The sequence below is a fragment of the Mesoplodon densirostris genome, chromosome 18, assembly GCF_025265405.1.
Source record: "Mesoplodon densirostris isolate mMesDen1 chromosome 18, mMesDen1 primary haplotype, whole genome shotgun sequence".
NCBI lineage: Eukaryota > Metazoa > Chordata > Mammalia > Artiodactyla > Ziphiidae > Mesoplodon > Mesoplodon densirostris.
In genome coordinates this window covers 19,313,254-19,335,805 of record NC_082678.1, presented here as the reverse complement: position 1 = coordinate 19,335,805, position 22,552 = coordinate 19,313,254, and the positions used below count along the sequence as shown (strand labels likewise).

Below are 22,552 nucleotides of genomic sequence, written 5' to 3'. Positions count from 1 at the left end.
ATGGCAGGACGCGGGAAGAAAGGAGCTGGGGCTCTCGCATCCCCCCCACTCCTCGCCAGCACACCTTCTCCCCAGGACGGAGCCCCCGGTGACTTTCTGTAGCCCCTCACCCCAAGCCTGCCGATCCTCTGAGCCATCGGGTGGGGAGGGCAGGCACTGACAGCTCATCCATCTCCCTGAGCCCAGCGCAAACAGTGAACTGTGCCCAGAGTGAGGCCCAGGGTGAGGCCCAGGGACGGCAGCCCCGGACCCTGCAGGCCAGGCTTGTACCCCTGGCAGCTGGGTGCTGGACCCCCAGCGCTGTCTCAGTGGCTGCCTGGGGGCCGTGCAGGAGGCTGGGAGGCAGGCCCCTTGCCGCCTGTGTGGGCTCTTTCTTTCGGGGGGGGGGGCCACAGCCTGAGACGTCCAACCCTCCACTTCCCCACCCAAGAAAATGACAAACGCTGGTTCCCAGGTGCGCACCGAGGGCCCTCTGGGGCCTGATTCTGGGAGGCAGAGTCCCCAGCTTCCCTGAAAACAAGAGCCATGGCCTGACCCCCTCCCCTCCAAGCACAAAGAGACCGGGCACGGAGAGGGGGTTTTATTGTGTAAAGAGGCCGATTGTACAGAGCAAAGATTGTACTGACACAGGTGGGGTGAGGGAAACCAAGAAGCCAGAATCAGGAGGATGGGGCGTTGGTATCCTGGTCCCCCTCCCCGCAAGTCATCAGGCGGTGGGCAGGGGCAGGGAGGACTGATCAGCTGTTCCCCCGCCCCCATTCCCTCGCCCCCATTACCGTATAAGAGCCAGCCAGGCTATATTCACTGACCCAGAAGAATATAGCAGGAGACCCTCAACACCCCACTCCAAATCCCTAAAACGCACGAGGTCCCCTCGTCTGGCTTTCGGTGTCTGTCAGCCCCCAGCCTCCTCCACAAGCAGCCTGGTCACCCTCCTTCTTCCCGGGGTCCTGGCAGCAAGCCGGGTCTGGACCAGGTGGTCTCAGGTTAGGAGGCTTGGAAAGGCTCCCCTCACCCTGCCCAGGTGCCTCAAGGGGCCACCCAAGACTCCCTCTTGGGCAGCCCACTAGGGCACAGTGACCTGGTGGCCTCCAGGGCTGGGCAGCTCAGGAGCCAGGTGGGCACTGAGGGTCAGCACAGAAACGGGTCCCGAAGGGGAGCCAGAGTGAGGTGGGCCCCTGGCGGAGGGCTGCAGCCCTGGAGACAGAAGGTTCCTCTCAGTCCAGCCTGGAGGCAGGGGGCAGGGCCGGTCCCCACCATCCCAGCCACAAGGGGCCTCCAGGGTCTGTCACTCAGGACTCAGCCACTCAAGCCCCCAGCCCTGACCGTAGTAATTTAAAGCTCAGAATGGTGGGTCAGGGGGAACATCGGGGGACCAGGGTCCCCACCTTCCCCTGGTCCCTGCCTCTTGCAGGCTTCCATCTTCACACCCGCTGGATCTCAAACAGCTTCACGTCTGTGTCGTACCAGACAGGTGGGTCCACGTTCCTGCAGAGGGAGTGGGCTGTCACCCAGGTGCCGGGAGGCCTTGCAGGAAAGACTGGGGAGGAACGAGCCTGTCGTCCTCCCACCCTCATGGGCTCTGCCCCCTGCCCCTGGGGAAGTGGGTGCCCACCCTCCGCCAGACAAGACCACCCTGGTCGACTGTCTTGACATTAACCCCACTACCCTAGCGGGGCACAGCCCCACTGAGCTGACCCTCGGGTGGATGCCAGACCCACCCAGGCCGGTAACTGCCCCACCCCCAAGGGGCCCACCTCAGATAGATGACGCCCCACATGTAGGTGCGGAACCACATGGCCGTGCCCGAGTTGGCCTGGTACTTGCGGATGAGGATGGGGTGGGGCACGGGCAGCAGCCCCACCAGGGTGCCGTGTTGCAGGAACCGCAGGATCTCAGACTCGTCCGTCAGGCCCCTGCCAGGAGAGGAGGGTCTCCAATGTGCCCACTCTGAAGGTCAAGGGGAGCAGTGGGCTCACCCTGGACCCCCGAGGCCCATGCTCCCGGCCACACCCCCAGCGCAGCCTGGGCTGGCCCCTCAGAGCCCAGCCCGCCCAGCCCCGTCCCCAGCCTCACTTGTCAATGCAGATCTTCTCCACCTGGGGAACCAGCACCTGGAGCAGCCTCATGATGGTTTGCAGCGGCAGCTTCGACTTCCAGGAGAGGACCTGGGGGAGGGACTGGGGTTCCTGGGCTGGCAAAACAGCCCCCAGAGGCTGTGGCATAGGCTTGACCCCTGACCTGAAACCATGGACTCCCCAAGGCAGAAGGCATCCCCGCTCATCACAGCAAGGACCTGGCACAGCGCAGTACCCGTACACAGTGACTGCTATTCATGGGAAGAGCTGGGGCCTCTCACTGAGCATGTACTATGTGCCAGAAAGTATCCCCTTTGATCCTCACAATGGCGTGATGAGGTAGGGACATTTATTAGCCCCGTGCAAATGCAATTAGTGGTGCTCTCAGGAGTCATATAAGGGAGAGGGCAAGGGATTCGGGGAAGGAAGCTGCAAAGGGTGATTTACTAAGAAAGGGCTGTGGACAACTGAAGCTTAACCCTGCTGGGGAACAAACTCTGGGACAGTGTAGACAAAGGAAGCAACCAAGCCAGAGAGGCCAAGGTCAGGAGACAGGACTGACCGCTAACCTGACCCGGCCAGTCCTTGGATTTGGACCCATTCCCATCCAAGCCTCTCCTGAGCTGTTCCCAGGGCCAGGAGCCCCGGACCCACCCCGGCACCTTGCACCATCTGTCCCACCCTCACCCACTCCGACGTTGGGCTCCACTGCCCACTGGTTGATGCGCTGGACAGTCGCCGCTGCTCCCGCCACGCCTGGCTGGGCTCCTGGTCCCGGGGAAGGAATAAGAGAGAGGGATGTGGGGAGAGGGTGCGGGGGGTGGGGGGGAGGGCAAGGAGTTCTCACCATTGGCCCATGTTGCAGGGAGGGGGCTCACTCCCAAAGGAGGGGATAGCTCAGCCCAGCACCTTTGCCCTGGGACCCAGGCCCTGCCTGACCCTGCCCAGCCCAGTGACAGGTTTAGTGCCAGGAGCTGACTGAGCAGACCGGGTAAAGGCCAGCCCAGCCTAGATAAGGCTGATGGATGAGGAGGCTCAAGGCCAAGGGATTGAGCCCATGACCAATAAACAAGGGAGGGGTCTGTGAAAGGCCCCCCATCCCCAGAGAGTCATCAGTGCCAAGCCTGATGCCCTGGGCACTGGGTACCTGCCCCTCTGCTGCAGAGTGCTCCGGTCCGGCCTACACCTCGGAGGCCAGGGAGAAAGGGAAAGCCCAGCCTCGCCCCCCAGCCCTGCCAGGAGTTAGCGCACATACCTCCGAGGCTGGGCTGCCCTCTGCCGAGTTCTGCTGGGGTGCAGGCTCCAGGGATCGCAAGGTGCCATCCTCTGACACCTGGGACTTCTCCGTCAGCTTCTCAATGCCTGGGGGGTGGGGTGGGGAGCCGTGAGGACTCCTGCCACAGTGCTCCTCCTAGAAAGCCTCTGCCTGGGGCCGGCCCCGAGAGTCTCCAACTTCCCCCCACTTCACAGATGCTGTGCCTGATCCCCCCACGCTCAGCCCTGAGGCCCGGTCCCCCCACCAAGCTGGCCCTCCCGGGCCCCCCATACCTCCACCCCCACCCTTGCCGCCACTCTGCACAGCACCCTGCCCCTCGCCAGCACTGGACCTGGGGTAGCCACCAGGCTGGCCTTGAGGGTGCCCGGCTCGGCGGGGGCAGCGGGGTGGGAGCCCTCCATGGAGACACCCTCCTGTGAGCTGGTGCGGGACAAGGCCTCGGGCACCCGGCGGCGCCGCTGCAGCGCCTTGTGGATGGTGGGCGGGTCAGTGGGCAGGTTGGCCAGCTGGTGGAAGACGCTGCGCTTTCGGATGATGGCATAGACCAGGTTGGAGTTGCCTGTGGGGAGGAAGCTTGTCTCAGGGAGGCCCCCTTGCCACCCCCTTCACCCGGGTGTCTTCCTGGGAGGGGGAGTTTGGAGGACAGGAGGGTGTCTACCCAGGGGAAGGCGACAGCACAGGGCACAGAAGAGAGGGAGCCAGGCAGGGTTGGCTTCGGGCAGCGTATGTGGTCTGAGGCTACACCGGGATGCTACCTTTCGAGAAAAGAGCTTCTGGGCTGAGCTCCGCCCCTGTCCCTCCCTGGTACCTTCCGGACCCTCTCACCACCCAGCACTAAGGGGTAACAGCGAGCAGAGTGGGGCGGGCCCAGCGTGTCAGTGTCCCACCAAGCCAGCTGTTCAATATTTTGACTGTCCCCCAAGTCAGGTCACCGGGAAGGAGGAGGATATGGCACGTGCCTGTGCTCTGTCGCCCACGCGGAACGCCCTTGGCTCCCGGGGAGATAAAAGACGCTTTCTGGGCCTTCAATGCCCCATCCACCGCTCTGGTCCCTGCCTCTCACCACCCTGCTCTGCTTCCACTTCAACACATCTCACCCCAGGGCCTTTGCATATATTGTGCTCCCCCCATGTTTTTCTACCCCTCCCCACCCTCATTCAGCCCTCATAGATCAGTGCAAATATTACTTATTTGGGAAATAATAATAACTGCTGATATTTAGTTCACCAGGCAAGTGCTAAGTGCTTTTTTGGGATTATTTTACTTAATCTTCTCAATACCCTCTGAGATGGGGACTCTGGGAATTATCGTTATGACCATCTTACCGATGAACAAACTGAGGCTCAGAGAGGTTATGTGCACACAGTCACAGAGCTAAGTGGCAAGGCCCTAACTGACACCAGGCAGCCCAGCATCTGTGACACCCAGCAGGACCATGCCACTCTGCACTTCCTTCTCAACAGATTTAAGGTGACCTGTTTGTCTGGGTGACCATCTGTTTGAAGTCCCCCTCCGTGCTCCCTCCCCAGCTATGAGCTCCACGGGGCAGGGAGCACTCTGCTTTGTTCCCCAGTGAATCCCCTGCACCTGGCACAGGGTTTGGTATGCAGTAGGTGCTCAATAATTGCACGCTGGACAAACACAGGGGTGGAGGGCTATGCCCTCCTCCGATGGGGAGGTGTCCTCGCCCACTGCCCACTCTGGTTCCTGCCCCCGAGGCCAGGCCAGGGGCTTGGACCAGTGCCTCACCATCAAACTGGTACTGGATGATGTTGTTGAAGACCTCCAGGAGGAAGAAGACCAGGTGGTGGTTCTGGGCGGCAGAGAAGAGGAACCAGGTGGTGGAGAAGGCCTCCAGCAGGTGCAGCAGCTTGTTGGCGGCCACCATGGACAGGCTCTTGAGGTAGGGGGACACTGCAGGGGAGGGGTCGGCTCACTCCTGGGGCCCCCACGAACCACCCCAGCACATCCTGGGCCTGGGTGGGACACGATGCTCCTGCTCCCACACCCTCCCTGCCCCCTGCCTGTGAAGTCCCCCGAAAAGTCAGGAAGACCAAGCACCAGAGGCTAAGGCCACACTGGCCATGCCTCCTGCAGAGTCCCAGGGCTCCACCCTGGCCCCTCCCCTGTGGACAGCCACGCCGTTTACAAAGCCACTCACACACTCCATCTCCCCCACTCCTCCCCGCATCTGAGAGGGAGGTGGACAGAGAGGAGACCACCCCCATTTGACAGATGAGGAAACTGAGGCTCAGAGAGGTTCATAAACTTGTCCAAAGTTCTCCAGTTATAAAATGATTGGGCAGGGATACAAACACAGGATCTTTAACTCTTTCTAGAACATCAAGCTGGGAATTCCTTGGTGATCCAGTGGTTAGGACTCCGAGCTTCCACTGCAGGGGGCCCAGATTCGATCCCTGGTCAGGGAACTAAGATCCCACAAGCCACACAGTGCAGCCAAAAACTAAAAATATTATTTAAAAAAATGTTAATAGAATATCAAGCCGATATTCCACATACAATTAGATAGAGATTTTCTGCACAGCCTGTGAAGGGGGAGTCAGAAATGCGAGGCTGCACACGGCTTGAAGTCACAGATTGATCTGTGTGCTTCCTTGCCCCGTGTCTTTCTCCCTCAGGATGGGGCAGGGTTGGTGGCTATCTTGTTCACAAATGCATTCTCAGTGAAGATTTGTGGGGTGGAGCCAGTGATGGAAGGTGAGATTCTGGCCCCAGAACTCACAGTCCAACAATGCAGCTGGAGGTCACCAAGGCCCTACAACATCCCACCCACCCTGGAGTCCAAACTGGACCACAGAGAAGTCAGCCCCTCCCATTCAGGACGTTCCTCTCCAAAAAGCAGCTGCGCGGAAGTCATGCCGCCCCAGCCCTGGGCCCCGACCTTGCTGGGTCCAGCGCCCCTGTCAGCCCCCTCCCAGCTCGGAGGCAGCCATCTACAGCCCTTGCTTGTGGGCGGGGCCTTCATCCAAACCTGCGCAGTCCAATACCTCAGCCGCAAGCCACATGTGGCCATTAAGTGCTAGAAACGTAGTCCTAATGGATGTGTGCTGCACGCATGGAACACACACAAGATTTGGAAAACTGGATTCAAAAACGAATGCAGAACATCTCAATAATTTTGTATTCTGGTTACATATTGAGATGATGGTATTTTGGATACAACAGATTAAATTAAATATATAATAAAATTATTGTCACCTCTCTCTTTCTTTCCTTCTTCCTTTTTAATATGGCTACTAGAAAACTGACCAGTACATACTTGGCTGCCCTGATATTTCTATTGTACCCAGCTGGTTTGAACCAGGGAGCCAGCGGCAGGTCAGCCTGTGGCCTGACGCCCCCTGGTGGTGAGCATGGGGAAGGCGGGCTCTGGGCCCCCCTACCGTTGACGACGATGGTGAGCAGACAATCGAAGAGGGGCTGCAGCCGCTGGTGCCCGCTGGTGATGATCTTGTGGAAAACCTGTGCGGGGAGGCAGAGGAGCAGCCATGGGGTCTCTGCCGCCTCCAGACTCAGCCGAGGGGACGTTACACCACACACCCAGGTCCTGGCGGGAGGTCCCTCACCACAATGAGCAGGTCGGCGTGGGTGCCGGTGAAGACCGGGATGTCCATGGGCACGCGCACTGAGTAGGGCTTGTTCAGCCGCACCCCGAAGTTCCGTTCGCCGCTCAGAAGCAGCAGGATGAAGACGCCGATGTGCATCAGGCCCACCCGAGCTGCGGCACGTGGCATGGGAGGGATCACCACGCTGGGTGGCGGGGTGGGGGGGGGGCGAGAAAGGGAGCCCAGGGCAGGGACCCATCTTGGGGGTAAAGGGAGAAGCCCTTCCCGGGAGGTCGGGGCACCAGGCCTGAGCTGCTGGGAGGCAGGACAGACTGGCCGAAACTGCCCCTCCGCGAGGAACCCCCCAGGGATCCTCAGCCCACCCCAGCCTTACACTGATCTGCTCGGGCATCGTTGAGGAAGTAGAGGATGGGCACCAGGATATCCAGCACGTCACTGCTTTTCAGCACAAAGAAGAGGAATTTCTGGGGGGAGGTGGGGACACATGGGCAGAGTCAGGGGGAGGGGCAGCTCTGCCCCCCCCCCTCCCTCTGCTGGGAGTCTCCCCAGATGCTGTCCCCATCCCTGAGGCAGACCACTGCCTGCCAGCCTGGGCCCCCAAGGCCGGCCCACCTTGTTGAAGTCGCAGAGCTTCCAGAAGAGGACCAGCAACTCCTGGTGGAACTGGATCTTCTTGGTGGAGTTGGGCAGATAGGTCTGGAGCAGGGGGTTGGAGAGCAGCCGGGCTATGCCCTTGAGGATGAACTGGAAGTCCTGGGTGGGGGAAGGGCAGGGGCCTGTCCAGTCCAGCTCCCAACAATCCAGGCTTCCTGGCCAGGCCTCCCACAAATGCCTCCGAGCCCCCCAGGGCCTGAGCCCACCTCTAGAGCCGGAGGGGCCCAGATGCCAGTGGCATCAACAGCTGTCCCGGGGGCAGCCCCTCAGAAGCTGGGTCCAGGGCAGGTCTAGAGAGCACCCTGCCCCTCCGCCAGACCACAGGCTCCCCATCTGCTCCTAGTGACCTCCTCACATGCCCACCTGGACTCCTTGTTGACAGATGACATCCTTCCACCCCTCCCCATCGCCCTGTGACACGGGAGGAGCCTTCTATCCTCAGAGAGCTGTCATTCACTGAGCACCTGCTGCCTGCTGGACTGTGCTCTCAACTAATCCTCACTACAAGGCAAGGGCACAGTTACTGTTCCCATGTCATAGCTGCAGAGGTTAGAGCTCTGGGAGCACAAGAACCTCCCCCAAGGTCACAAGACACAGGAACTCAGGTGTGACTGGCCTTTCCGTCCACTGTCATTCCCCCACCAAACCTGACATCAGAGCCACCTCCTCCTGGAAGTCTTCCCGGCTACCCTCACCCAGTTGAGGCCATCGGCCCTTTTCTGAGTCTCAAGAACCTTGCGGTCCTGCCATCGTGACTTCACCTGTGGTGGCCTGAGTCCACGGGGACCGTGGCTCCTTCATGTAGGGGTCAGGACTCTCCCTACCCCCATCTCATCTGCATCCCCTCACACCCTGCAAGGCCACAACCTTTGTGGAGGGTGGGCATCAAGAACCCACAAGAGCAAGAGCATCGTTGGACTCACCTCCTCGCGATGGATGCGGGACAGGTAGTTCACAAACAGGTTCTCAGGCCCTGGAGGCTGCGGAGAGCAGAGCCTGGGGTGAGCAGGTGCCGTCACCCCCTGCCCCTACCCCAGGCCTAGGCAGTGCAGCAGTACCCCCTCTGACCCCAGATACCCCCACGAGGTACCCACTGGATATCCTTTGCCCAGCTCCGCTAGAGGGGGTGCCACCCACCCACAGCCTGGCAGGGCTGGCTGCCCTCCCTCTCCCGTCCTTACATCAGCATCATCCATGGCTGTGCCTGTGGTGGTACCGTCCACGGTGGGGGTGGCACCGTCATGGTCCAAGGTGACAATGAGCACTTGAGCAGCTTCCTCCACCAGGGGTTCCCGGTAGTCAGAGAAGAGCAGGTGGTTGTAGGGGATCCCGTAGCCCACAGGGTCATAGGCACACACGGTGTTGAGGAGGGAGGTGAAGAGGGGCAGGGCGTGTCTGCAGCAGGAGAGGAGGGGCGGAGCTTCAGAGACACCACCCACCAGCCCAGCCCTCCCTCCGCCCCCAGCCCTAGCCAGGTGGAAGGGTCAGCCAGGCCAGCCCCCTCATTCCACAAGAGTTTCAGTGCCAGGCCCCCATCTTCGGGCCAGGGAGCAGAACCAGGAGTTCATCCCTTCCCACAAAGGAGGGACCCCTCCTCATCCTTGCCTGCATCTGCAACCCAAGCCAGGCTGGGCCAAGGCCAGAAGGAATTTATTATCAAGAGTGGGATGGCCAGTCCTGAGGGGCTCTTTGTAGGATAGCGTGCCCACACCCCATAGATTTTCACCTCCAGGGATTGAAGCCTATTGTTTTTTATAAATTAATTTTAAGTTTTATTTATTATTTATTTATTTATGGCTGTGTTGGTTCTTCGTTGCTGCGTGTGGGCTTTCTCTAGTTGCAGTGAGTGGGGGCTACTCTTCATTGCGGTGTGCGGGCTCCTCATTGTCGTGGCTTCTCTTCTTGCGGAGCACAGGCTCTAGGCGTGCAGGCTTCAGTAGTTGTGGCTCGCGGGCTCTAGAGAGCAGGCTCAGGAGTTGTGGCTCGTGGGCCTAGTTGCTCTGCGGCACGTGGGATCTTCCCGGGCCAGGGCTTGAACCCGTGTCCCTTGCATTGGCAGGCAGATTCTTAACCACTGCGCCACCAGGGAAGCCCTTTAATTATTTTTTTTAATACTTTTTAGAGCAGTTTTAGGTTCACAGCAAAATTGAGAGGAAGGCACAGAGATTTCCCGTGTACCCTCTGCCCCAACACGTGCACAGTCTTCCCCACTATCGACATCCCCCACCAGGGTGGTACACTTGTTACAGCTGTAGACCCTACATCGACATATCATTTTCACCCAAAGTCCACAGCTTACATCAGGATTCACTCTTTTTTTTTGGCCACACCATAGCTTGTGGGATCTTAGTTCCCCGATCAGGGATCAAACCTGGGCCCTCAGCAGTGAAAGTACTGAGTCCTAACCACTGGACCGCCAGGGAAGTCCCCAGGGTTCACTCTTGATGCTGTATGATCTACAGGGTTGGGCAAATGTATAAAGGACATGCCCCTGACGTTTCTGAGGGGCAGGTACCCTTCCTTGGGGCTTCAGAGAAGGGTGGGAGGGCCCACAGGGAAGGCGGGCTTCCCCTCGGGAGGCAAAGCATGTGCCCCATCCCCCAGATCCCAGGCCACAGAATGACTCCGTTCAGAGATTTGTAAGACACCAGAGGTCAAGCTCCTCATCTTACAGATGAGGAAACTGAGACCCAAGGGGGTTAATCAAGTGGCAAAGGTGGCCATTTGCCCCATAATGCTGGTAAGAAAGAAAACTCTGGCCAGCTTTTGACTGTGCCTGGTGGAGGGAGTCACCTGGGTTCTCGCTCCTTCTGGGAGTTGGGGGCTGGGGTGGGGGAAAGAAGCAGGCAGCCAGCAAAACCTGAAGGATGAGGCCTGCCATGTGGGAATCAGAGTCTAGAAGAGGGTGAACCATGACACTGAGGGGCACTAACCCCTGTGCAGCCAGCACAGCCCTGGGCACAGCTGGAGCTGCACAGCTGGAGCATGTGTACCTGCTCTAAATACTCAATCCAGCCATGGGACACCTCCATGTGCTCCTATGCCCCCCACTGCCCATAAGTGCCCCCATGTGGGTGGGGCTTCCCCACCCTTCAGGGTATTTATCACGCTCCCTCTCCACCCACTGAATAAACTGCACTGCCCAGGGAATTCCCTGGCTGCCCAGTGGTTAGGACTCGGTGTTTTCACTGCCGAGGGCCCAGATTCAATCCCTGGTTGGGAAACTAAGATCCCGCAAGCCCCGCAGTGCGGCCAGTAAAAATAAAATAAAATAAACTGCACTGCCCAATACAAGCTACATGTAGCTATGGAGAGCTTAAAATGTGGCTGGTCTGAAGTGAGAGGTGCTGTGAATGTAAACTAAACACTTGATTTTGAAAACTTACTATGAAAAGGGAATGTAAAACATTTCAATAATTTTGTATAGTGATTACATGCTCAATGCTAATATTTCAGACATATTGGGTTAAATGAAATACATTATTAAAATTAATTTCCCCTATTTCTTTTTTATTTTTAAAGGTCGCTACTAGAAATGTTTAAGTTGCGTGTGTGGTTCACATTATATTTCTACTGGATAGCAGGGCTCTAGATGGAGGACCCAGGCATGGGTCATCCAGGGCCCCCCAATGGGACGTGGGACAGAGCTGGCATAAGGTGTGACTGTTCTTATAGGCCATCACCACGAGGGGGCAGCACATCCCCTCAAATAAGACTCACAGGGCTGGCAAACGACCTCAGCGCTGGGCTGCCTGGAACCAAGAGGAGGAGAAATGGAAAGAAAGGCCAGGGGCCCCTCACCTGTTCTCTGTGGAACAAAAAAACTGCACCCATGGATTGATGCTGCTGCTGTCTGGAGCTGGGGGCAGGTACATGGCCTCAGAAAAGCACGTCAGCAGCAGTTTCAGCAGCTCCATCCTTGGGCAGGGAGAACAGAGGAGAGGGCTCAGTACCTGGGGATCGCAGTTCTGTAGGAGGGCGCACCCACCCTGCCCAGCCCCAGCTCAGGTCCATGAAAAGAAATGACTCCATTTTATCCCTGTGAGGCTGAAGTTGGGTCACGAGTGGGCAGGGTCTCCTTGGAAGACCCCACGCGTGGTTCCCTCTCTGAACTGTGCAGGGGGCCAGGCCTGGGGTCCAGCTACATCCTGAACAAGCTCACCGATTCATGTCGTGGTTGTAGTTGGGCTGGGGGGAGTGAGCAAAGCCCACACCAGCCTCCCAGATGTATTCACAGCTGTCCAGAGAGTGGATGTCCTCCGCCGAGTCCTGGGGACAGGGTCAGGGAGAGATCAGGCCAACCCAAGCCCCCCGCTATCCTTGGGGGCAAAGACCCTCATATTCTCCTAAAGACAGACCCTCAAAATGCCCCAGGTGCTAATGCACACGGGAAGAAATGAATGTTCTCAACCTCTTGAAAGCTCCTTTTCCTTCTGTCTGGTACTTGCTCAATCCAGTTTGAGACAGGGAGAGAGAGACAGGGAGGGAGCAGAACGGAATCAGGTGCCCCTGGTGGTGCGTGGGAGTGGGGGACGGAGAACAGTCAAGGTCCAGTCCATGGGTCCACGGGCAGTGAGAGGGCCAGGGCTGCTGTGTGTAAGCCCCACTCCTCCACCCACGGCCCAGGCGAAGACAATGGGTGCTTGTGCCCGACCTCCTGGATGCAGGGGGCAGGGTCGGGCACCAGCTGGCTCCCCTCCAGCCGTGCCAGCCACCACCCCCTCCCCGGGACCATGCGTGCCAGGCAGCCCAGCCTTCCTGGAGCAGCCCCTGCCCAAGGGAATTTCAACCGGCCCCAACCTGGGACCAGAGCCCTCCTCGGCCCGGGGGGCGGGGATTGGGGGGCTCTCACCACGGTGCTCCTCCGGTGGCTCTGGACGGTGAAATCTGGGCAGAAGAGCAGGTCAGCGATGGCCAGGAGCAGGGACTCGGCCAGGGGCCGGGCGTTCTCGTCATCGTCCTCTCCCTGCTTGGGACACAGCACCTATAGGCCCCCTCAGTCGTAGCTGGCTAAGGAGAGGTGGCCCCAGGACTTGGAGGGGGGATGGGAGGAGGACGGGGTCTGGGCCCAGGAAGACACTCGTGGGCAGAGGGATGGAGGAAGAGGTGGGAGAAGGAACACGAAGTAGACCCCTAATCACCCCAAACGTCCCAAGGCAGAAGCGGGACAGAGTGGGGAGCGGGGCTGGGACCAGTGAGGAGACCTCCCCACTGACTGGGAGGGGACAGGTGAGTCCCCTAAACTCTAGAGCCTCAGCCCTGCTGGGAATCACTGCCCACCTCCCCACCCCCCTGCCAGTTGCTTGGACAGAAAGCCAGGGAGGGGGTGGGGCAGCGGGGGGGGAGGGCCCAGTTGTCCTGCCCCCATCTCTGCCCAGCTGTAGAGGCAGAGACCCCCATGGGAGAGAAAGCGGGGGCTCAAGGAGGAAGAGCTGGCCCCCCTCCTCAGCAGCACCCGCACTGCCCCTACATCTGCCCTTCCCAAACCCCAGAAGAGGTCTGGAGGAATGTGGCCGGCCCTGAAGGGGTTCCTTCCCTGTCACCACAACTCCACCTCCCGCCCAGCCCTGGCCAGGTCCACAGACCGCTCCTCGCCCGGCCCCGGGCACTGTGGACCAGAAGAAGCCCCTCCAGTCAGGGTCCTCAAAGATGTAGGGCAGCACGCGGGTGAGCAGCCGGCTGCAGTTCAGGACAATCTGCTTCTCCTTCTCCGAATGGCAGCCGCTCTCGGCTCCCTGCACCAGCTTCTCCACAGCCTGCGAGGATGGGCAGAGAGGCACGCTGGCAGGGTGGGGAGTGGGGCCCTGGCACTTGGGGTCAGGCTGGGCACCCCAGGCTTCAGAGGGGGAGAGACAGTGGGGCCACCCTACCGGACCGCCTCTCTAGACAGGGTCAGCCAGCCCAGGAGGATGGGACGTGGGCCGGGGAGCAGCCTAGAGCATCCTGGGAGCGATACCCAGCCCACCACTCACTGGCTGAGACCTTGCTAAGTGACCAGCCATCTGGCCCTCAGTTTCCTCATCTGTAAAATGGCGACATTGACAGTACCAACCGCACAGGTGAGCTACATGAGCTGACCTATGGAAAGTGTCACCCACAGGCAGCCCTCACAGGTGGCACTGCCACCATCACTTCCCCCAGAGCCCAGCCAGGGGGAGAAGTGGGTGAAGACTTGGGACCACTCCAATCTGGGTGGAGGATTTCCTGGGTGCCTGCCCTCTTGGACCACAGGGCTGGGCCAGCTCCAGCCTCCCTGGGAGGGTGGGAAATAGCTCAGGTGGGAGTGGCAGTGAGGGCCCGGGCACCCTTCACCTTGTAGCACAGAGTGGCCAGGTTGGAGGGCGACTCCTCTCGCACTGCCCGGATCTCCGCTGCCGGCACCAGTGCAAAGACATCCTGCACCGAGGTGGCCGTGTCCGCCCAGAACTGGTCCCAAAAGGCATCATCAGTGGCTTCCACGGGCTGTGGGGAGATGCAGTGTCCAGAGCTGCACGGTTTCTTGCCAGCAGGTCCACAGTTTGCCCACCCTGTAGCCAAGGGAGCCCCCGAAAGGGAAGCCCCCTACTTCATCCCTGCTGGTGCCAGGAGCCTTCCCACATGGGAGACATCCTTCAGCCACCATGAGCCCCGGCTGGCATGGGCAGGCTGGGGACACTTGACACAGATGGTCAGGGGCCAGCCGGACACTGAATCCAGTGGCCAAAGCCCAGCCCAGTCCCTGAGGGACTGTGTGACCCTCAGTAACTCACCATCCCCCTCTGGCAGGCCCTCCCCACCTGGGGGCCTCCCCAGGCCACACCCCTGAGTCAAGCGCCCAGGGACCAGAGCCAGACTGTGCCCCTCCCCCTAGGAAGAAGACAAGGGGACATATGCTCATTTCCATTCACCCAGGCTGCCCCCTCGGCCCCAGCCTCCACCCTCTGCTGGTATACCCAACAGATGCCAAATCTAAAGGAGTCATCCCGGGCTTCCCTGGTGGCACAGTGGTTGAGAGTCCGCCTGCCGATGCAGGGGACACGGGTTCGTGCCCCGGTCTGGGAAGATTCCACATGCCGCGGAGCAGCTGGACCCGTGAGCCATGGCCACTGAGCCTGCGCGTCCGGAGCCTGTGCTCCGCAACGGGAGAGGCCACAGCAGTGAGAGACCCGCGTACCACACAAAAAAATAATAATAAAATAAAATAAAGGAGTCATCCCACAGCTCTCTGATAACACCTGCTCCTCTGGTACCCACTACCTGTGCTGCAGTTCAGGCCACTCTTGCCAGGGCCCCCCCTCCAAAGGCATTGTTCCCTCAATGAAGATCTTAGGGCTCCCCACTGCCTGCAGAGTCCAGACCTCGGCCAGAGAGTCAGCCAAGATCACACCTAAACACACATACAAGCCACACACGTGCACGTACACATACACGGACACATGTACATACACAAGTGTGCACAGGTATGTGTGTGCACACACACCTGTAGTTACTATCCCAGCAACACAACCCTGCCATATTTTCTCTTTGCCTTTGCTCAGACTGTCCCCTCTTCCCAGCACGCCCGCCCCTTCTAACACATCCCAAAGTCCCACCGGTCCTATCAAGGCAACATGCCTTCAACACACGTATGCCTTTTAAGTCATATAGTCGGTCATATAGACAACCAGTTTGAATCATGAACTCCACTTCTAGAAATCTTTCCTAAGGAAATGATCTGAGAAGTGCAGGTATGAGGATGCTTATTGAAGAGTTGATAACAGTGAAAACTTGGAATCAACCTAAATAACCAACAATTGGGGAAATGCTTGAAAAGTTAAGGCACGCGCATACAGTGGAATATTACACAGCCATCGGAATCACGTCTTCAAAGAATATGAATGAATGGAAAATGCTCACAGTACAATGTTATGTGAAAAAGGCAAGATATAAAACTAACTATAGGATGATCACAATTTTGTGTTAAATTATACAGGAATAAAAGCCTAGAAGAAAATGACAGAATGTCAACAGCAATTATCTCATGGGGTGGTTATTATTTTCTTTATATTTTTCTGTAAGCACATGTATTACTATTTTTTCCTTTTGATGTTCATCTGTTTGAGGGGCATCCAAGACACTCTTACCCTCCTGAATAGCACTTCCTGCAAGAAATCTTCCTGGGTTGCTCCAATCAACCTAAACTTTTGCCTTCTCTGAAAGGGCTGATAATGGGGCCCTGCTACCCTACCACAAACCCGCATGCAATATGCATCAGTCTTACCATCAGAAAAAAATATGAATCTTGTTAAAAAATAATTCTGTTCTCCGAAGCCGCTTCTTCCAAGAAGTCTCCCAGAGCTTGGACCAGCGGGCTCCCTCCCACCTTGGAACCCCCCTCAGTCACTCATCATAGTCCCCAACAGGTCTGGGTGCGCTTGCCTGGAGGCCCCACTAGTCCATCAGCCCTTCTTCCCTGACCGTGCACTTGAGGCATATGGCAGACACTCAGACAATATTCGTTCAGCCAAAGGCTGTAATTAGTCCTAGAGAGAGATCCCTTCAGCCCCGTCACAGGGCAGAGCTGAGCGCCAGTGGGGCTGCCCAAACTCAGGCCTGGCCACAAGCCTCTCCAGGGTCCAGGTTTACCCTAGCCCACCCCCCAAACAATGCCCCCCTCTGAGGTACAGGGCAGCTTGTGGCCATGGCCTTCAGGGCAGGCCTGGCACCAGGATGTGCTCAGTCCCAGAACTGGTAGAGCGAGTTAGCCGGGCGGAGAGGAACAAAGACCAAAGGAGGGTCCCTGGGGCTGGGGTTTGCTGGCCCACTTGCCCTCAGTCCAGACAGTTCTCTGACACTCACTGGGATCCAGGGGAAACACATCCCCGTGTGAGTGGCCAGGGTGGGAGTGGGGAAGGAACATCCCAGAAAATGTGCAGAGCCCCCCACCATCTGGGAACACCTCTGGAATGCCACCTTCCCCACCTCCCACATAGCCACTACCCCCTTAAAGGGGCAGACACTCATCAAGTGGAGTTGACCTCTGACCTAGTTCATCAGGTAAGTGTCACCTGGGGATTGAATTCAAAATGAGGAGAGAGCCTTAGGAGGGAACTTCGGAGGCCCCAGGGCAGCCCAGACCTGAAGCAGAGGAAAGTCCCAGCTCTGGGAGCTGGCCTTGAACTTCAGGAGTGAAGACTTTCACCTCCCCCATCCCCAACTTGGGCCTCCCCACCTGGTCCCAGCTGTGGCTCAGACACTTCAGTTTGGTGACCATTACCTGACCATACCAGGCTAACCTGATGCTACAGGTACTGCCAGGGTCACTGGAACTTTTGTTGGAGGGGGGACATGGCTTAGCCCCTGCCTCAGTTACCCCAGCTGGGCTCCACCCAACGCAAGGAAGCTTCTAAAATCCAAGCCAGTTTCTTTGCTGGAGGTGGGCAGGCCCATGCTGCCAGGGGCACTGAGCTACCCTGGTGGGAAACCAGATATTCTTAGCATAGCTTTACCAGGACTTGCTCAGGCCAAAGCCCCCGCCAGCCTGGGGGACCAGCTGCATCTTCTGAACCTCTCTGGTGGCGGGGAGAAGGGAAGGACCAGCAGTGCTCTAGCCTGCTGCGGGTGACCTGTACCGGAGGACTGTGTCACAACGGCATTCACACACACGTACATGTGCACACATGTAAACATAGACCCACCCGGTATCATCTGACCTACGGCAAACAATCTCCAAATGGACAGGATCTAGGAGAGGGTCCCAGGTCCAGGAATGTGCCCCCGCCAGGGCCCCACCCACACCAGGAAAGGCTCTGGAAACACAGCCAAAGCTGCTGGCCCTCAGGACCAGGGTCAGGCCTAGCCCGAGGCAGGAAGAAAACAGGATGCAGCACAGGAAGGCAGGGAAGGCCGAGCAGTGGCAGCTCCGGCCCGGGCCACGGGAAGAGGTGCTGGGTCGGTTTTTCTGCTGCCCAGAGCAAAACTCTGTGTTCACAGCACAGCCTCTGAAGGCCTGGGACAGGAGGACATCTTGTGGACACAGCTGGCCTGAATCTCCTTGGGGACACGGACTGGCAAGGTCTGGAAACACCATCTGGGATCTGGTCCCGACTCTTGAGCTGCCCGAGCCAGGTCACTACACAGGGCAAGTGGCCTCATTCCTGAGGGTCTCTCCCTCCAGGCAGCCCAGGCCCCCTCCCACCTGCAGGGCCCAGGGCCCTCCAGAGGGAGACCCAGGCTGGTCTCTGGCTCCAGTCCTGTCCCAAGCCAACTCACTGTCCCCAACTGGGAAACAAGACAGCACCATCTCAGTCAGCCCTGTCACAGGGCCACAGCCAGGGAAAGATGGAGGCACACTGTATTTTGGGGAGGGGACCGGAGCAGGTAGGAATCTTGTCCACGCAGATCCTTTGGGACGTGGCCCTGCTGGCCTGGCAAAGGACCCTGGCTGCTGAGGCTACAGCCCATACCTCGTTCCTCCAACAAGGTGTTCCCCCCCCAGGTAGGTAAATATGGAGGCCTCCCTTCCTCTCCCTATGGCCCTGCACTGAGAGGCTGGCCCACCTGCCACCCTCAGATCTAGCAGCCCCATGCCAAGAAAGCCAAGCGCCAGAAATAACCAGGAGCCATGGGGGAAGTGGCGAGAAGCAAGGCCTGGTTTCTATCAAACGCCTCTCAGCTGGGGCTGGACTCTCCAGAGCCCCCGGGTGTTTGCCGGGCTCCTGACCTTTCTCTTGTGGGATCGAGAGAGTGTGGGACCAGAGGTCTGGCCTCTGGAGCTGTGAGCCACCAGGAAATGGCTCCCCTGAACCCACTCTAATTGCCTAGAGCCAGAGAGAGCCCTGGGGGCAGGGGGCGGAGGAAAGTCCCAGATGGCAGCAGGTCCTGACTCCCTTGAAAGTGGGGGATCTGAGGAGTGAGAGCTGGGCGTCTCTGTGGCCAGAGCAGCCTGGCTCAAAGAGTGAGGAGAGAGGGGTGGGCAGGGAAGAAGCCTTGCTGGGGCCAGGTCCTTGTGCTGGGGGCAAGGAGGTGGCCTCTGTGCCACTTGTGGACTTAGGGGAGTGTGTCAGCATGGCCTAGGGTGAAAGATACCCTCAGGTATCAAGGGCAGCCTGGACGGTTCTTAGCCCTGACCCAGAGAACAGAGGGTACCTGCAAACACAGCCAACCTCAGCGCTGGGCCTCAAAGGGGGAGCCCCCTGGAGCAGTGGTCCCCAGCTGGGAACCTGGATTCCATAGATCTGGGAGCAGGTCCCCTTGCCAGGCTGCAGCGCTGCCCGCCACTCTGCGTGTTCCCAGCAAGACCTGGGCCTTCCCTGGCCGTGGGCATCGACCTGGGCCCAGCGAGGCCGCTGCCGCTGCCGCGCACCAGCTGTTTCGCGGATCCGGGAGGGCGCCGGCCGGCTTTGTTTGCATTGAGTCAGCCGGGTCTGTGCCTCCGGGACCCGCGGGCACCGAGGGGCAGGGAGGAGAGCAGGGAGGTGTTTTGGGGCGGGGGAGGAGGCTGGAGATGCGAGGCTGGAGGGGCTTGGGGGGGGTTGGACAGAGGGGCGGACAGCGGCGACGCCGGCTTGGAGAGTAGGCACACGTCAGCCTAAGGTGGCAGCAGCAGCTGAGGGAAAAGGGATGTTCCCGGGAGAGAAGGCCGTGGGTGGGGGCTAGGGGCTGGAGCCCTGGGACACAGGCCAAGGGGTCTCGCTCTGGCGCTGGCCTCAGCGTCACCCTCCTGGCCATCTGGTCCCCCTATCTCCCGGCAAGCCAAGTTCTTGCAGCCCCCCAGCCCTGCCCAGCCCCCAGCCCGGCAGGTGGGTGGGGAGGCCGGGGCCCCGGGCGCACCTGCGTCTTGGTGGTGAGCTGGATCACCGCCTTTCGGAAGTTCAGCTTGGAGTCGGCCGACCCCATATCGCTGGAGCCCCCTCTGGCCCGGCCCTGGCCCCGACTCCCGCCCGGGGCCCGGCTCGGTATGCAGCTCCAGCTCCGCGGGCCCAGCTGCTCTCGCAGGAGCGGACCGGCGCACCCCGCCCGCTCGCCCGGCGTCGACCCCGCCCCCTCCTGGCTCCTCCTCTCCGGGCTCCGCCCCCCGCACCTGCCGCTCCTCGCACCGCCCATTCCCGGCTCCCGGGGTCTGCTCCTCCGATCCACTGCTGCCCCACTCCCCGGGTCCTTCCCAGCCGGACCGGTTGCCTCTGCGCCCTTTCTTCTGCGTGGCAGCGTTATCCTCCCTCGGTCCCTCCCATTTCCACCCAGCCCCCAGGGCCCGCAACCCTCCCAGCCTCCCGTCCCCTGCCCCCATCCTCACCAATGGTCCCCACGCCATCACTGGGCCCACACTTTCAAAGCCAGCCCTCTCCAGCTTCTTCCTTGTCAGTCCCTGTACTCGCATTCTGAGCATCCTCTCTTTTAGTTCCCCTTTTTCTGACCTGTCAAACCCACATGTCCAGACGGCCCCGCTGTTATTGCAGTCACAAGCCCTCAGCCTTCCGTTCTGTGGAAGAGAAGCCCTGAGTCAGTGCCCCTGCTCCAGGAAAGCAGCGCCGCGGTCTAATGAGAGCGAGAGGTCCCTCCGAGTCCCACAACTCCTTTCTGGCCACCTGCCTTCCTTGAGAACCCTTTTAGGTCCATCCATTTCAACAAATAGGTTGAGGGACTAGTATTTACCAACACTGTGTCAGGGGCGGGGGCAGAGGGGGCTTAAGTAACAGGGTCTGCCCTTTAAGGGCAATTAGCTAGGGAGAGAAACAAGGAACGAATTAGCCATGGTTCAGCCCAGTGAGGCTTTGATAGAGGCAAAATAATAATAATAATAGTGACAACAACATCTCTTACACAACAAAAACCTGCCTCTGAGATAGGTATTATACCCATTTTACACTAGGGGAAACTGAGGCTCAAAGCAGTTAAGTTGTCCAAAGTCACATAACTGGTAAGGAACAAAGCCAAAAAGGCAAATTCAACTCTGGCCCCAAAAGAGGCTGCATTTTTTCAATAATATCGCCTTGCATGGTGTGTTTGGAAGCTTCTAGAAATCCTAGCTTCTTCAAAAGGAGGTGACATTTAGCTTAAACTGGAACTCCACGAGTAAAAAATGAAGGGTGCACCGTCTAGGCACAAAGGCAGGTTAGGACAGGTGTGGAGGTAGGGAGGAGGGAGACAGGGATGTCACCATGTCACTGAATGAGCAGACTGGACAGGATAGCTCTGTCCTTGCTCCAGAGGTGGGTTTTCCCTGCCCTGGATGAAATCTTGGACAGGCTCCATGGCTTTTCTAATCACTTCAAGATAACAAATGAATAGTCCCTTTATTTGGCGTTAAAAAAAAAAAATCAAGTCCACCCTACAAATCACCCAGCCCCAGTCCAGGCCAGAGTGACATTAAAAACTCTGAATCTTATTCATTAGGGAGATGCAAATTGAAACCACAATATAATAACTATTACATACCTGTTAGAATAGGTTAAAAACCAAAACAAAACCTGAGGATACAAATACTGGTGAGGTTGGGGAGCATTTATATTTTCTTATAAAGTTAAATATAGGGACTTCCCAGGCAGTCCAGTGGTTAAGACTCCACCTTTCAAATGCAGGGGGCATGGGTTTGATCCCCGGTCGGGGAACTAAGATCCCGCATGCTGCATGGCCAAAAATAAAAATAAAAATAAAGTTAAATATACAATTACTATACAACCCAATAATCCCACTTTTGGTATCTCCCCAGGAGAAATGAAAACGTATATCCACACGAAAAGCCTGTGTAATGCATATAACAATTTCATTCATAATCACCAAAACCTGGAAACAACCCAAATGTCCATCATCTGGTGAATCAACAGATTGTGGTTCATCCATACAATGGGACTAGTACTCAGCAATAAAAAGAAACAAACTACTGGTACAGGCAGCAACAATGTGGATGCATCTCAAAAGCGCTGTGTCCGGGGCTTCCCTGGTGGCGCAGTGGTTGAGAATCTGCCTGAATGCAGGGGACATGGGTTCGAGCCCTGGTCTGGGAAGATCCCACATGCCATGGAGCAACTAGGCCCGTGAGCCACAACTACTGAGTCTGCGCGTCTGCCACCTGTGCTCCGCAACAAGAGAGGCTGCGATAGTGAGAGGCCCGCGCACCGCGATGAAGACTGGCCCCCGCTTGCAACAGCTAGAGAAAGCCCTCGCACAGAAATGAAGACCCAACACAGCCAAAAATAAATAAATTTTAAAAGGTAAAAAAAAAAATACGGGAGTCCATGTATTAAAAAAAAAAAAAGTGCTGTGTCAGACACAGAAGGCAACATACTGTGTTATATCATTTATATGATATTCTGGAAGAGGCAAAATATAGGGACAGAGAACAGATCAGTGGTTGCCGTGGGCTGGAGCAGGCTGAGGGGACTGACCGTTGAAAGGGTATGAGGAGACTTTTTGGAGTGATGAAAACATTCTATAGTTTGATTGTGGTGCTGGTTCCATGACTGTATATGTTTGTCAAATTCATATAACTATACACCTAAAAGGGATGAATTTTACTGTATGTAAATTACACTTCAATAAAAAATACAAACACCGGGCTTCCCTGATGGCGCAGTGGTTGAGAGTCTGCCTGCCAATGCAGGGAACACGGGTTCGTGCCCCGGTCCAGGAAGATCCCACATGCCGCGGACCGGCTGGGCCCGTGAGCCATGGCTGCTGAGCCTGCGCGTCCAGAGCCTGTGCTCCACAACGGGAGAGGCCACAACAGTGAGAGGCCCGCGTACCGCAAAAAAAAAAAAAAAGTACAAACACCAAGAGCAGGTGATAACCGGCCACTCCAAGGGATTAATTGTGAACGCTTTGGTCTTGCCCATTGTTCCAAGCCATTCCTGTGGTTTGCAACCAGGAACTCCAGGTGGCACCAAGATATTATCGGTCACCCATGGACAAGTGGACAGATTAGCCAAATTGAGTTTAATCAAGGGATGATTTAGAGAATTCCCTGGTGTCCAGTGGTTAGGACTCTGTGCTTCCACTGC

At 57.8% G+C, this 22,552-nt stretch overlaps 1 protein-coding gene across 1 annotated transcript; it reads right to left on the bottom strand.

Moving 5' to 3' along the window:
- Positions 1 to 1,424: 1,424 nt before the first annotated feature.
- HID1 (HID1 domain containing) lies at positions 1,425 to 19,451 on the bottom strand. The gene is made up of 19 exons (XM_060082083.1): positions 19,386 to 19,451; positions 13,908 to 14,057; positions 13,181 to 13,351; positions 12,448 to 12,564; positions 11,758 to 11,864; positions 11,397 to 11,513; positions 8,777 to 8,990; positions 8,519 to 8,575; positions 7,554 to 7,694; positions 7,315 to 7,405; positions 6,942 to 7,093; positions 6,759 to 6,837; positions 5,104 to 5,268; positions 3,686 to 3,913; positions 3,334 to 3,440; positions 2,766 to 2,846; positions 2,077 to 2,168; positions 1,758 to 1,916; positions 1,425 to 1,488 (listed from the first exon to the last, which is right to left on the bottom strand). The coding sequence occupies exons 1-19, from the start codon at positions 19,449 to 19,451 to the stop codon at positions 1,425 to 1,427; spliced, it is 2,358 nt and encodes a 785-aa protein (XP_059938066.1).
- Positions 19,452 to 22,552: the final 3,101 nt, after the last annotated feature.

Excerpts from the sequence above, each read along its gene's own strand:
- HID1 (XM_060082083.1), bottom strand. The coding sequence starts at position 19,451 with ATGGGGTCGGCCGACTCCAAGCTGAACTTCCGAAAGGCGGTGATCCAG. Across the intron at positions 13,352-13,907 it reads TGGCCACTCTGTGCTACAAG|GCTGTGGAGAAGCTGGTGCA; the intron begins GTGAAGGGTGCC and ends CCATCCTCGCAG. Across the intron at positions 7,406-7,553 it reads AGCTCTGCGACTTCAACAAG|AAATTCCTCTTCTTTGTGCT; the intron begins GTGGGCCGGCCT and ends ACCTCCCCCCAG.